The 15914-nt window shown below is 37.3% G+C and overlaps 1 protein-coding gene and 1 long non-coding RNA gene across 4 annotated transcripts; one reads left to right on the forward strand and one right to left on the reverse strand.

Annotated features, from left to right (window-relative positions):
* Window positions 1-343: 343 nt before the first annotated feature.
* On the reverse strand, window positions 344-7008 carry LOC148302628 (replication factor C subunit 4-like). The gene is made up of 6 exons (XM_088271321.1): window positions 6770-7008; window positions 6329-6604; window positions 4687-4894; window positions 4198-4365; window positions 2227-2309; window positions 344-1530 (listed from the first exon to the last, which is right to left on the reverse strand). Exons 1-6 carry the CDS (start codon window positions 6880-6882, stop codon window positions 1317-1319), a joined length of 1062 nt encoding a protein of 353 aa, XP_088127447.1. The 5' UTR covers window positions 6883-7008; the 3' UTR covers window positions 344-1316.
* Window positions 7009-8014: 1006 nt separating this feature from the next.
* Window positions 8015-9524, forward strand: LOC148302629 (uncharacterized). 3 transcript variants are annotated; one of them, XR_015838624.1, is made up of 3 exons: window positions 8015-8319; window positions 8449-8892; window positions 9217-9524. It is a non-coding gene; the product is annotated as an uncharacterized LOC148302629 (long non-coding RNA). The 3 variants fall into 3 exon arrangements; XR_015838623.1 differs by having other exon boundaries at window positions 8449-8579; XR_015838622.1 differs by having other exon boundaries at window positions 8015-8151; window positions 8449-8579.
* The last annotated feature ends 6390 nt before the right edge of the window (window positions 9525-15914 follow it).

A 15914-nucleotide genomic window follows, 5' to 3' on the forward strand; every position in this document is an offset into this window, starting at 1 on the left:
TATCCCAACCATGTCCACCTTCTCCTCTTCAGGACTTCCAAGAAGACCAGCTCCTCACAGTCCTTCTATCTTTCCCATCATGATGATTTGTAGAATGTAGTATTTCTCTGGACGATATACGTAACCCAGATATGAAATCTTTCGAATCTTGATATTGGACAAGCGTTTTCTGTGTGATCCAGCTCTTCTGAGAACTTCTTCATTTGTGACCCTATCCACCCAGGGAACACGAGACATTCTGCGATGAAGCACAAATTACAAACGCTTCAATCTGATTCATTGTGTTCACCTTTAGGGTCCAGGTCTTGGAGCCATGGATATACACAAAATAAAACAAATAAAAAAAACAGTCACAGACTTTTTTCTTAAAAATGAATGATATATTTACAATGCAAACAATAAATATTATGCCAATAAAAGAACTCTGCTGCAAAAATAATAGTAAAATAAAACAAACAAAAAAATATCATGAATTTCAGAGAAAAATCATGAAAGAATACTCCATTAAAGCAGTGGTTCCCAATCTGTTGCGAACCACTGCATTAAAGTAAATTTAAATTAAATTTAAAATTACAGTGAAATTTCTATCTATCGTTTTAAAAGGGACCTAATGAAATCAACTATGAATGTGGGGTTAAGAGTTCATTACACAAGTAGATACGATCGAGTAAAGATACCGTCCTGCTAATCTGCATAACCATTGGTAGGTTAAAATTCTAAGAAGAATATAAGTTAAGATGCAAATAAATGTATTCATTTGAAAAAAAAATACAGAGCTGAACAGAACCAAAAAAATATTTTTAACTTTTTTATTTCCGTAAGTCAACAGTATATTTTTGGCTTTGCAAATAACATTTTTTTCGGGATCAGTTATTGAATATACGTAGTAGAAAGTTTTCTACCTTTCAAAGAGTGTGTATGCTTCTGAAAATGAAGATACAGGCAGCATCTCCTCTTCATTAATATTGGCCTCTTCAGCTGTATCCACCAACCTTGCGTCACACAAGCTTTTGATAGTTTCTATGCCACATGTTGGAATATTGTCGTTCAATGTACCAAAATTGAAAAAAATTTAGAAGAATGTAAAAAAAATATACAGACAAAATATATCAAATATGCAGCATAATTCAAACAATGAATGCGGTAAAATGGTGATAGAAACGATTGATGCGATTTATTTTAATATGAAATGAATTCGGGGTACAAGATATAAACGAGACACCCGGGAAAACGATCGAGGAACGATAGATAGAGGTTTCACTGTATATTACAAAAGTTACGGATAAGGGAAAGTTACATTAATGGCATGTGCGAAGTCAAATTGATCTGATCTTATTGGCCAGTATGATGGTGCATCCGAGGTCCATGAGCTGCATGGTGTCCGAGCCCCCGTCCAGTATTCTGTAGGCGCAGATGGCCAGCTTCTCGCAGATACTGCACTTCTGCTTGTTGCTGAGGGTCGGACAGTTGATCACCGCCTCGTTCAGCTGATCCAGCAGCTGTGAGGCCGAGTACGCTTCAAGAATGAACCTGGAAATAAAAATAGACACAGTAAAAACTTGTGAATACACTTCGGACAGGAAAAGTATTTCTACCAGTTCGGTCAATTGATGCTTAAGGACAGAAAGGGTATTTTTACCTTCTGCGCTGGCCTCATTTCAAAGGTAGAAAAGAAGGAATTATCCAATGTTTTTATATGAATATTATAATACATACCAATGTCAATACATAGTTAGAGTCTTAACTACATGTACATTATTATCAAATCACAATGCAAGTCTTATTTTTATATTTATCTTATAAACGGTCTTTAGGTATTTGAACAAATGGGTCTATTATTACTTTTTTATTCCCATATTATTACCTATTTACTTTTTTTATATTTTCAAAATATATTAATTGATTCCTTTAACAAATTTTTGTCCGCCTCCGTAGTGTAATGGTCAGCACGCTCGGCTACCGTTCTGGAGGTCCCGGGTTCGATTTCCAAGGGGGGTAAAATAAATATAAGTGATTTTTTCGCTGTATTTATTTATTCAATATTACCATGGGCTGGTACCTGAAGCGGAGGGCTGATCACCTTTCCTTCATGTGTAAACGATCAAGATAACACTGCGTTTATGACACAGTGCCCTATGCACCATTGGGGTGCGGATAAGGGTTTTATTTATTATATTAACAAATTAACAAGGTTTTAAATGTACTATAATATTTCAGTTGTTTTACCTATCAATAAATTTTTCCAAGGCCGTGTATTCACTAACATTCATGTACTCCTTCATCATTTCATCAGGCACTAATCCAGTGACCTGTAAAAATTAAAAGCATAATTTTATTATTTTTTATTGATTTATTCATTAAAAAAATATATATTATGCTACCTTTCATATAAATCAGGGCTGTCTAAAACATATACGATCCCAGGCCGATCCAAATGACTACCGTAGAACAGGGCTACTTGAACTTTGATGTGTTACTTGAGTCCAGTACAAAAAAAATATTTAGATTGTGGTATCGATTGAAGTATCGTGACAATTAGTGTCACCTATCAGGGAAACAATGAATCATGTCAATAGGTTCATTATTGTAGACCAAATACAGAATTGAAACTTTTTTTTGTACTGGGCTCAAGCAATACATCAAAGTTCAAGTAGCCCCATTCTACGGTACATAAATTGGAAACAAATACTTTCGAGAGAAAAAAAAATCAGGGATGTCATTATTATAATATAATTAAGAAAACTTGTTGTCCTATGAATAAATATTTCATTACTTTATTTGGGATGCCATAAAAATAATGCTCTACAACAGTGTTTTGCAAACTTTTTCTATTCAAGGTACACCTAACGAATTAAGAAATTTCAAAGGTGCATATTTACCATATTATGGTAACACATTTAACATATTATGTTTAATGCGAAATGTGAGTGCTACTTAACTGAGCGCAGGCAAAAAAAATTTGGAGCAATTTTGTTATTTTCACAAAACTAGACTTTTTTCCGCGGCACACCAACTAATCACCACGGTACACAAGTCGCTCACTCCTTTCAAGAACGTCATAAATCAAAAATTGTCAATTTTCAGTTATGCATGTTTTCGGATTGCCCATAAAATGTGCTATATCCCAGCAAAAGTGGCATATTTTTAACTTAATATTTACCCGCTACAGGGCAGAAAGTGTTGTTTTTGCATTTTGAAGAAAAGGTATTGTTTAATTATTTTTTTAAATCTACTAAATATTTTTCAAATGGAGAAAAAACCTTCAGGTTTTACTGAAAAGATCTGTTTCACAGTAAAAAGTTCAATAAGTGGCTTGATATTTATTTTTAATACATTGTATTAGATTTTTTAACTATTAAAACGTTCTCTTGAAAAATCAAGTATTTTGATTTATGACGTTCTTGAAAGGAGTGAGCGAAGTGTGCCGTGGCACACACTTTGCGGAGCAAAGCTCTACAAAATAAATTTTCTACAATGAAAATTTTCATATTTGCGGTAGATAAGTCGTGCGCCATATGCCGGAGATTCCGGGTTCGATTCCCAGGGGGGGGGGGGGAAATAAATATGAGTGTTTTTTCACTCTAATATCTATTCAATATTACCATGGACTGGTTCCTGAAGCGCAGGATTGACCACCTTAGTTTCAAATAATAAAACGTTCAAGTGAACATTGCATCAATTTGATGCAGTGCCCTATGCACCATTGGGTTCCACGCGGATAAGGGTCAATAAAAAAATACACAACAGACAGGCGCCGTGGCGTAGTTGGGTAGACGCTCGACTGCGAAACTGGCGTCGCGGATTCGATTCCCAACAAGTGCAAAATAAATTCAAGAAATATTTATTTTCAATTGGTCTGGGGTATTTGTGATGTATTTTTCACATTTACCTTCTGTATCTTTACTATCCTACCTACAGACAAGCCTTTAATAGAGGCTTTGCAGGTTATTCCTTTTTTTTTTTAAATAGATTTACCTCGATAATATAAAAAAAATAAATATAAAGGGTAAAATAAATATAAGTGATTTTTTTCACTCTAATATTTATTCAATATTACCCTGGACTGGTACCTGAAGCGGAGGGCTGATCACCTTTCCTTCATGTGTGAACAATCAAGATAACACTGCGTTTATATGACGCAGTGCCCTATGCACCATTGGGGTGCGGATAAGGGTTTATTATTATTATTATTATTACCTCGATAATGGAATGCTTGTTCACTGTTCCCCCTAACCGGGCACAGCTCTGGAGGCAAGTTATGGCTCTCCGGAGATCGCCCCCGCTGCTGTCCACTACACCCATGAGGGACTCTTCGTCGTATTCCAAATTCTCTTTGTCGCAGATGAACTTCAATCTCTCTATCACCTGTAATATTAAAAACACACGTAATGGATTAATAATAAAGGTCAGGCAATTGATGACATCACGCCACGTCTTTACGGGTTGTGATCTAACAAAGCCAAGAGAAATGAAAAATATCGTCTTCTCCACCTAATCATACAAGGAAAGATTGAGGGGCGAAGAACTCAAGGACACCGAAGGACATCATGGCTGAAAAACCTACGACAATGGTTCGGCAGAAGCACCAAATCTCTGTTCCGAGCTGCAGCATCAAAATTGAAGATAGCCACGATGATCGCCGATCTTCGTTAGAAGTGGCACAGAGAAGAAGAAGAAAGCCAATACCTTCTCCCTGGCCAGCGGCTTGAAGCGGAACTTGGAGCAGCGGCTGGTGATGGGCGGGATGATGCGCGACACGTAGTTGCACACCAGACAGAAGCGCGTAGAGCGGGTCTCCTTCTCCATGGTGCGGCGGAGCGCGGCCTGCGCGTCTTTGGTCATCGAATCCGCCTCGTCCAGGATCACCAGCTTGAACGGGGGGCACGGCCGACCACTAAAGAAAAAATTACATTCATTTTTGGCACATTCTTTGCGGGAAACGCTCATAAGCGCTTCTAATGGTGGAGACTGACCGGAGCATTTCGTCGTAACGTAACACGTTACGATGCGAGCATTCAGGCAGTCAGTACACCGAGCCGAGCGCTTCATCCATAGTTTCGGATGCTCGGTGATGCTCGCCGCGAGCTATGTTACGACAAAATGCTCAGGTCAGTCTCCACCTTTAAATACTCGCCTGTCCAAACTTAAAACACAGTAAGGGACATTTTTTTTGCGGTACGTTTTTTTTGCATTTTTGGACTAAGTAGATTCTACTTAGTCCAAAAATTCAAAAAAACCTACTACAAAAAAATGTCCCGTACTGTGTTTTAAGTTTGGACAGCCGTTCTGTTGGTAAAGAGCGGGAGACGCTTATAAGCGGAAAAAATGAGATTCAATTTTCACACATTGTTTGCGGGAAACGTTTAAAAGCGATTCTTACATACTCGGCTGTCCAAACTTAAAACACAGTAAGGTACATTTTTTTTGCGGTACGTTTTTTTTTGCATTTTTGGACTAAGTAGATTCTACTTAGTCCAAAAATTCAAAAAAAACCTACTACAAAAAAATGTCCCATACTGTTTTTTAAGTTTGGACAGCCGTACTGTTGGTAGAGAGCGGGAGACGCTTATAAACGTTCTATTTGCTCACTTTTGGTAGAGCGCGAGAGATGCCAAAAAACATTGTACAGATGTTTTATTTTATTTTCATATTTATTTGTTGCCTTAGAAAATTTTCCTTGCCTACAAGGATTTATATTTCTTAAAAATAATGTGTATAGTTTGTAATAAATTAATCAATATGTTGTATCAATCAAGATGTGTATCATAGTTCATTTATTTGTCTTAGTCGTCTTGTCATCATTTCTAAATAAGACACCACTAAATCTGACCACTAAATCTTTATATCCTATTGCCTCATCTGTTTTTTCATCTACCGTAAGGGCGTTTGTGCACTACACGGAATTTTACCGTCAGGCAGTCCGGTTTTGAAAAATGAAAGCGACTACGACAGTTATGCGTAGTCAAATTTACACGAACCAATCAAGAGCATCGATCCGAAGAAAGATGGACAAAAGCACAAGCCAATCATCGTTTTAAAACGCTAACTGACGTGCTGGACGGTAAAATTCTGTGTAATTCCGTGTCGTGCACAAACGCCCTAACCTTAATCATACTCGGACAGACAGACCCTCAGTACACTAATCACATGTAACCGCAAACCCAATTCTGATCTGTAGAATATTTTTGACGTCTCTTGCTCTCTACTATATATATAGTTATATAAATTATACAAAAAAAAAATAAAAAATTTAAACTCACTCCTGGACAGGTTAATTATGCAATGTGTGTATTATATTTGCACTAAAAAAAAAGAAAAAAACACTTACTCTGGCCTCGTGTTGGACGCGGTCAGCTGCGAGAAAGTTTTTACTTTGTCCCTGACCACCTGGATCCCGCGCTCATCCGAGGCGTTCAGCTCAAGGACGCGCTCGCGCGTGATGTCGCCGAACAACTGCCGCGCGGCCGCGAGGATCGAGCTGGTCTTGCCCGTGCCCGGCGGCCCGTAGAACAGCAGGTGCGGGATGTCGCCGCCCGCCAGGCACTCGCGCAGGACCTGGATCACGTCCGTCTGCTCCACCACGTCGTCCACCGTGCGCGGCCGGCTGGAGCATAAAGGTCATGTTACAAATACACCGCCGCATCCCTACAAATTCGCAAAAACACATTTAAAAAAGAATTCCTCTTCCGTTCCGCTTAGCAGCGGTACAGCTCAACGCGGGATATTTGGGACCTGTCTAAATATCTCAGCGAAAAAACGTATCACATACTATTTCTCAACCCATGGAGCCGGTGGACCTTTTCGCACCGGTTTAGTTGAATCTGACCCGCTTGGTTTATCAAACGATGGACCTAATTTTCCAGTTTTTAAATAGGACTGCATCGTGTCGGCCAAACAATTTTTAAAATTCAAAATGAAAACAAAACTCAGCACACGAGTGAAAATGACAGATGAGGAAGGCGGGAAATTTGGAAAACATCAACCGTAGTGAAAATTTAAATTAATGTTACCTAATCAAAAATTTATAAAAGGTACCCACCTAAATTTATTGGACGTAGGTACCGTCCATTGGGAAAATGATAAAACGGTAATTTCGTAAATGTTTTTAAATCATTTACTACTTTTTTCGATAACAAGTACAATGATTGTCATCGATACAAATTCGAACCTATTTTGTATTTTTTTACTCAAATGTCAATTCAAAGTGAATAGAAAAAAATAATATTTTTTAAATCCGAATTTCAGTGCTCAAGCATTAGGAATCGAATATATAAAATGAAAATATTTTTACGTGATTTGCTTCGCCCTTTCATTATCAATTTTAAAATTTGTAATTAAAATCTAATTTTAAATTTAAAAAAAGGGTCTTTACAAACGTCATGGTGATGTTTTCATTCACTTTCTTTTTTTGTCTCGAAATCAAATGGTCTGAAACTAAAAAAAAAAAGTATTTAAGAAAATTATCAAACAAAAATGTTTTTTTGTAAATAAATTTCTTTGATCGAAAAAATACTCTAATTATTAACAATATAATAAATTTATAATTTTGCTGAGAGAGCAGAATTTTCTTACATTTTATAAGTTTTATCTTCAGTTTTTGAAATCTAAACTTTTTTTTATTTAATTAGCATCATTCAATAAAAATATTTATTTAATAACTTGGAATAAAAAATCTTCATATTTACTTCACAAGTTTTAATTACCATCAGAGTAAAAAGTATTTACTCCTATTTGACGGTGTGTATGGATATTTTTTTTATAGATTATTTTGGTTGCAAAAAGAAGTTATTTACTCACATCTTTGTATTGACATTTTTCGTCGTTTATGTTGAATGCCTGTGAAAAAACTTGATGCTGGTCACTCACGACGAGGAAAATAGTAGATTTTGTTACATTTTCTCTGGTTTTGTAACGTTCAAGTACGAATTTTGGAAAGACGAAAGATTTCACTGCCAACCTGGCGATGTGACGCGAAATCGAATACCTACAGCGCCATCATTAGTATATGATATTTGTATATAAGCTTCGTTCGAGTCTGGCCGGGCGACCGTCATGAATTCATTGCACAAACTAATTTATATAATTCATTGTAAACGATAAATGACACGCCGGGTGATCTCGTGTTGAAAATAACTATTATGTATTGGAAATGTGAGTACTTCATTATTGGTAAGGCGTTTCCTCTCATTCCGCCGTTTGCTAAACAGCTGTCAAACAAATTACGCAAGAAATTTGTCTCGACTGCTGCTCAAATAAGCGCTAATTAGAAGAAATATGTATTCTATAACCTCCCGAATGACCCCATCAACAGCATTGCAGGTAATCAACTGTTTTTGTTGTTGTTTTTCATGCCTGAAAAACTGTGCAATCTTCTTTGTGTGAAATGTCATTCTGACAGTCCGTTGACAGCGAGTCTGTTTTTATTATCGTTTTTATGTTATATTTTAGGTAAAGTACGGACAACCGACTCTGAGCTGTCGGCAGAGCCACCTGGGAAATTTCGGAACATTGTCGGGATGGCAGAAGCCGAGTTTAAATATCCTTTAAAGAAAATACCCTGCGTGTCCAGCGCTCAAGAGGTGAACGATTAAATGTTATTTGAAGCCCACCTTTCATAAAGAGTTACACTAATCGCGCCATATCATCCGAGCATGGACTCGTAAGAAAGAAGCCAAACATAATTACAAGTACATTTATTGTCATATAATGTTGTTTATTGCAATATATGCATATAAAATAAGATTCAACAAACACAAAAGATGTCATTCAAAAATAACTACAGCACGTGGCGTATAGATTTTGAAATGGTTTTCCAGTTTTACTTATACAGTTACAAATGTCAATTTACTAGTGGGTGCAATGCTTGGCCATGTTTTGTTCACAAAGAAATAGGTATGGATGATAATTAATAAATAATATTCGATATATGATGTAAGAAGACCAGCCCGCCGAAGCTTGCAATCGCAATACCGGACTGGACTCTTGATGCTGACAAATTTTCAGCCCCCATCTGTGCTCCACGAGCAGTTTTATGATGAGGTTGGAACTCTTCATATCAGCCCCTCCGGGAAGCCTGCCACTGTATACCTTATAAGACCATCTCAGTGTATACCGGTGTCTGATATCCTCATAATCGGAGATCGCTCAGTGGGTCGTAATGCTCGCAATTATTTTTCAAACATATAAACTAATTCTGTAACTTTGTTACCTTTTCAGACTCGTACAACTATTGGCAAATGACTTGTCGCGGCAGAAGGGTTCCATTTCCCCCATTGTGTTGGCGCTTTGGACAGTTTCATTTCCTAGCGCTGGATCAGAATATATAAACTACAGAGGACGATTCGGCATTGTTTTATTTGGATGTGTAGCCAGTAATTACTGTTTTAGTGTTTGCAGATATGTATAGGCAGATAGATGATATAACCATGAAACGTGTGTTATTGCACAATTTTCTTGGGAGTTATTCATCGTGACTAATATATGTATACTCTCCCCCCTGAAAATAAACATATTATGCTCTTAAATATGTTTTTATTTTGTTCATTAATGACCGAGATCCTTGAAAAGTATCATCCTATCCCGCTCTCTGTGATCTTACAACATTGACCTTAATTTTTTACAGAAATGCAATCTAAAGTAACTAACTGACCATCACGCCGCTTCCGCAGGGATAGGCAGAGAGAATAGAACACCACACCACGCTACTCTTGTCTTTGTACACATTCTTCTTTACGCATCCCCTCACACATCCTCCTCCCAACCCTTATCCGCACCCCAAAGGTGCATAGGGCACTGCATTATATAGAAGCAGTGTTATCTTGATCGTTAAATACACGAAGGAAAGGTGATCAGCCTTTCGCTTCAGGTACCAGTCCAGGGTCATATTAAATATATATTTGACTGAAAAATCAATAATATTTATTGCGACCCTCTTGGGAATCAAACCCGGGACCTCCAGCATGGTAGCCTAGAGCGCTAACCGCTACACTATGGAGGCGGACCTCATACATACCCGCCGATTATTCGGATTCCTGAATTGACCACTTTCAATTATTTTAAATACTTGATCATGCCAAGTTTTGCCCGGTCGTCCTCTGCTCATGTTCCCAACAAGATTCGCCTCATAAATTTCTTTTACAGTCCTTTCTTTTCACTCGTTCGTTTAGATCTTTTATAACTAACTAACTAACCATCACGCCGCTTCAGGCAGAGAGTATAGAACGCCACACCACTCTGTCTTTGCAAACATTCTTCGCCTCTTCCACGTTCATGCATCTCCTCATACATACCCGCCGATTACTACGACTCCCAACCTGACCACTTTCAACTATTTGGCATACCTGATCGTGCCATGTTTTTCTTGGTCTTTCTCGGCTCCTTTTCCCCATTACATTCGCCTCATAAATTTGTTTTACCGTTCTTTCCTCACTCATTCGTTCCACATGTCCAAACCATCTCAACGCACCTTTCTTAATTTTATTGATAATGGTTATCTCCGCTTTGCATTCCTTCCTTATTTCACTATTCGAACATCTATCATGCATCGTTTTGTCGCACATTCTTCTGAGAGATTGCATTTCGACTGCACTCAGTCTACTTTCATCCTTCTTTTGCCAACTCCATGTTTTACTTCCATACATTAGAGTTGGAACCAGGACTCCGTTGCGCACTGCCAGTTTAGCTTCCGCTGATAGGTTTTTATTTGCCATAACTGATATTATTAGAGGGTATTTCTTTTTCATCGACAATTTTAATGACTTCCTTTAATCTGACTCTATCGAATGCTTTAGTAAGACCTGCAAAGCAGAGGTAAGCTGTCTTATTGAACTCTCTTGCTTTTTTAACTATTTGTCTAACAACAAATATGTTGATATTATTTATGTCCGAGTTCACTCGGTTTCTCACCGTCACATATTTAGCATATTCTTCTGGTGACGGTGAGCTTCTGTATTTCAGATGGTTTTTCTTCGGCGAGTTCCTTGACTTCATCAGTACACCATTTTATCAATAATGATTATCTCAGCCCTGCATTCTTTCCTTCTTTCACCATTCGAACATCTATCATACATATTTTTGCCTCACATACAAATAATGTAAATAAAAATAAAAATAATAGCACAACCTGGCTGAACGGTGGAATACGCGTGAATAGCCAATAAATAAAAAAAAGACATTCAAAACAACAGCAATGGGGGCGCGAGATAGAGACAGGCATGAATTAGAAAGAGATAGAAAGGCATTCGCCGGAGCTAGCGATTGAGTTTGGCTTAGTCCCCAGAACCAAAGATCAAAGACGAATATCTATTTACTTATATTTCTTCTTTTTTTATGGCTGTTCACGCTTCTAGCCAATGCGAGTTATTTTTTATTTATATATTATTATTTTACACTTTTTACAATTTAAAAAAAGATAATCGTTTGAGTTTTTATTATTTACAAAAAAAAACTTCAATTTCATACTATTTCTGTGAGCCTAAGCGGCTCATTATTAGAAAGTGGTATCAAATTGTGGTAAAGTGGGTTCGAACCGAAAAACTTTGATTAAAAAATCCGAAACACTAACCACGGGACCACAACCCGATACGATTTGAATTCAAATGCAATTCGCCGCGCCGCACATAGGGGCAAGATGACTCGAAAACAACAAAAGCGCGGTCGTGCGGAACAGCTTTTGAAGATAGTTCTGAACGATGCAATCGCCGCAGAATTGAAAATCTAGGGAACTCCACTCTACTTTCACAACTAGGTTATGCAACGACAATGAATCTGAAAGCTTCTGGATAGCCAGTTGCATCCAAATTATTAGCAGAAATAAAAATTATTGCAAACAAGTTTGGGAGGTTAATAAGGTTGAGATGTTAGTGGAAAATGGAATGCTAATGCTGGAGAGGTCTGAAAGGAAGCCGTCATTAACTCTAGAACACTACCCTCAACTTTATAGGCATGAATACTACCGTGGGGTACCTGAGTACCCCGTAGATATTTATGAGTTAGAAATAAAACTATAAATTTATCAATTAATTTCTTGTATTTACTCAAATGTACTATTACTTAGGCCTACAAATAAAACAAATTGAAATAATTTTTAAAATTTTTGTTTGCAAAGATTGCATATTTTTATTTGATGGGTGCACAAATATGACGACGACAAGAGGAGCACGCGGTCCTCGATTTCCTATCTTTTATATGCGGACAGAAGCAGCAGCGATCAGGTTTGGTATCTCGAGGGACTGGTTCAGCAATGTCCATTTCATTTTTTAAAATACCATGTATAGATTTCCTTATATCCCGGGGCAAACATGGCCATTGTAATTTTTCTTGCATATACGGTGTTATAAGAGATTTTGCCATTTCCTTAAAAAATAGACGTCTTTTCGGAATGAGTTTCTTGTCTGGACTTCTTGACATAGTATAAAAAATCCAGGAGTTTACTCCTACTGTATTTAGGAGGGTATAGAAAATACACAAAGGCTATCTTCTCGTTTTTTCTAGACGTAGAATACTTTTTACTCATCTGGTCAAAAACATCTACCCACATTTTATTTTATTATAAAATGCTATAATTTCTGGCAGTAGTACTTTATTTTCTTCATTGATACGATACCACGAATGTCATCTTCATCGCCACTATCAGCGTATTTGCAAGCAACAAGAGTGGAGTAGTGATTTTGAGAATTAACACCAGGCTCTTCTAAAAGCTAAAATCTTGAATGAGGTCATCCAGTTCATCATCTGAAGCACCTCTAGTATTCATCTCCTCATTATCCAAATCTTCTAAAAACACTGCTTTTTCACCATCAGTTCTAAGACGTCGATTTGATCTATGAGACAAATGACTAACAAAAACGTAGATTACTTGTCATGGAAAATAACAAACTTATAAACATATGTAAAAAGAATAATAAAAACACGATTTTAAGTGATAATAAAAACATAATATACCTAATAAAAGAGTTAAATATTTATTTCAAGAATAATATTTAATAAAACTTACCAATAAATAACAAAGTTCAGCCGCCTTCGAATTTGAAAAAACTTTGACAACTACTACCGTGGGGTTCTAGAGTACCCCGGAACACCCGCCCACACGTCTGTACCTGCGCGACACTTCGATGGACAGTTCGTCGCAGTAACTAATAATTAGAGATTAGCTTGAATGGCGCAAGTGTGGATACGATATTTTTTTAAATACTGGGTTTTTAAAATCCTGTGGGGTACTCCAGTACCCATGGTAGCGTTTAAGAGTTAAACGGGTGCCCAATGAAATAAGATCTAGGTCTCCAATTAATGCCCTGCAAGTGCAGGCCTCTGACGCCCCCTCGGAATTATTAACTATCATTTTTTTTAAATCAGAATATTATATTTTTTAGTCGAAAATTTTAAGATAAATTTATATGTCAAGTATTGTCTTCTCAATCCAATTCCATTTTCTACTAACATCTCAATCTCATCGACCTCCCCTAACAAACAAAATTAATTGAAAATCATTTGTAAATGTGTATGAAATATATTAAATAACTCACTAAACAAACCAACTTAATAATGAAACTAACCCCAATTACAGGAAAACAAACGATTTCAATTCAAATCGTATCGGGTTGTGGTCCCGTGGTTAGTGTCTCGGATTTTTTAATCAAAGTTTTTCGGTTCGAACCCACTTTACCACAATTTGATACCACTTTCTAATAATGAGCCGCTTAGGCTCACAGAAATAGTATGAAATTGAAGTTTTTTTTTGTAAATAATAAAAACTCAAACGATTATCTTTTTTTAAATTGTAAAAAGTGTAAAATAATAATATATAAATAAAAAATAACTCGCATTGGCTAGAAGCGTGAACAGCCATAAAAAAAGAAGAAATATAAGTAAATAGATATTCGTCTTTGATCTTTGGTTCTGGGGACTAAGCCAAACTCAATCGCTAGCTCCGGCGAATGCCTTTCTATCTCTTTCTAATTCATGCCTGTCTCTATCTCGCGCCCCCATTGCTGTTGTTTTGAATGTCTTTTTTTTATTTATTGGCTATTCACGCGTATTCCACCGTTCAGCCAGGTTGTGCTATTATTTTTATTTTTATTTACATTATTTGTATGTGAGGCAAAAATATGTATGATAGATGTTCGAATGGTGAAAGAAGGAAAGAATGCAGGGCTGAGATAATCATTATTGATAAAATGGTGTACTGATGAAGTCAAGGAACTCGCCGAAGAAAAACCATCTGAAATACAGAAGCTCACCGTCACCAGAAGAATATGCTAAATATGTGACGGTGAGAAACCGAGTGAACTCGGACATAAATAATATCAACATATTTGTTGTTAGACAAATAGTTAAAAAAGCAAGAGAGTTCAATAAGACAGCTTACCTCTGCTTTGCAGGTCTTACTAAAGCATTCGATAGAGTCAGATTAAAGGAAGTCATTAAAATTGTCGATGAAAAAGAAATACCCTCTAATAATATCAGTTATGGCAAATAAAAACCTATCAGCGGAAGCTAAACTGGCAGTGCGCAACGGAGTCCTGGTTCCAACTCTAATGTATGGAAGTAAAACATGGAGTTGGCAAAAGAAGGATGAAAGTAGACTGAGTGCAGTCGAAATGCAATCTCTCAGAAGAATGTGCGACAAAACGATGCATGATAGATGTTCGAATAGTGAAATAAGGAAGGAATGCAAAGCGGAGATAACCATTATCAATAAAATTAAGAAAGGTGCGTTGAGATGGTTTGGACATGTGGAACGAATGAGTGAGGAAAGAACGGTAAAACAAATTTATGAGGCGAATGTAATGGGGAAAAGGAGCCGAGAAAGACCAAGAAAAACATGGCACGATCAGGTATGCCAAATAGTTGAAAGTGGTCAGGTTGGGAGTCGTAGTAATCGGCGGGTATGTATGAGGAGATGCATGAACGTGGAAGAGGCGAAGAATGTTTGCAAAGACAGAGTGGTGTGGCGTTCTATACTCTCTGCCTGAAGCGGCGTGATGGTTAGTTAGTTAGTTATAAAAGATCTAAACGAACGAGTGAAAAGAAAGGACTGTAAAAGAAATTTATGAGGCGAATCTTGTTGGGAACATGAGCAGAGGACGACCGGGCAAAACTTGGCATGATCAAGTATTTAAAATAATTGAAAGTGGTCAATTCAGGAATCCGAATAATCGGCGGGTATGTATGAGGTCCGCCTCCATAGTGTAGCGGTTAGCGCTCTAGGCTACCATGCTGGAGGTCCCGGGTTTGATTCCCAAGAGGGTCGCAATAAATATTATTGATTTTTCAGTCAAATATATATTTAATATGACCCTGGACTGGTACCTGAAGCGAAAGGCTGATCACCTTTCCTTCGTGTATTTAACGATCAAGATAACACTGCTTCTATATAATGCAGTGCCCTATGCACCTTTGGGGTGCGGATAAGGGTTGGGAGGAGGATGTGTGAGGGGATGCGTAAAGAAGAATGTGTACAAAGACAAGAGTAGCGTGGTGTGGTGTTCTATTCTCTCTGCCTATCCCTGCGGAAGCGGCGTGATGGTCAGTTAGTTACTTTAGATTGCATTTCTGTAAAAAATTAAGGTCAATGTTGTAAGATCACAGAGAGCGGGATAGGATGATACTTTTCAAGGATCTCGGTCATTAATGAACAAAATAAAAACATATTTAAGAGCATAATATGTTTATTTTCAGGGGGGAGAGTATACATATATTAGTCACGATGAATAACTCCCAAGAAAATTGTGCAATAACACACGTTTCATGGTTATATCATCTATCTGCCTATACATATCTGCAAACACTAAAACAGTAATTACTGGCTACACATCCAAATAAAACAATGCCGAATCGTCCTCTGTAGTTTATATATTCTGATCCAGCGCTAGGAAATGAAACTGTCCAAAGCGCCAACACAATGGGGGAAATGG

Source organism: Brachycentrus maculatus, unplaced genomic scaffold, assembly GCF_059751285.1.
Source record: "Brachycentrus maculatus isolate JH-2025_06_01 unplaced genomic scaffold, ASM5975128v1 h1tg000430l, whole genome shotgun sequence".
In the NCBI taxonomy this organism is placed as follows: Eukaryota; Metazoa; Arthropoda; class Insecta; order Trichoptera; family Brachycentridae; genus Brachycentrus; species Brachycentrus maculatus.

What these genes read in the sequence shown, in the direction of transcription:
- LOC148302628 (XM_088271321.1), bottom strand. Translation starts at nt 6,882, where the DNA reads ATGCAGTCCTATTTAAAAACTGGAAAATTAGGTCCATCGTTTGATAAA. An exon ending in GCGTCCAACACGAGGCCAGA is followed by an intron (nt 4,895 to 6,328) that starts GTAAGTGTTTTT and finishes TTTTTTCTTTAG; the next exon opens with TGGTCGGCCGTGCCCCCCGT. An exon ending in TTGGAAAAATTTATTGATAG is followed by an intron (nt 1,531 to 2,226) that starts GTAAAACAACTG and finishes TTTTATTTCCAG; the next exon opens with GTTCATTCTTGAAGCGTACT.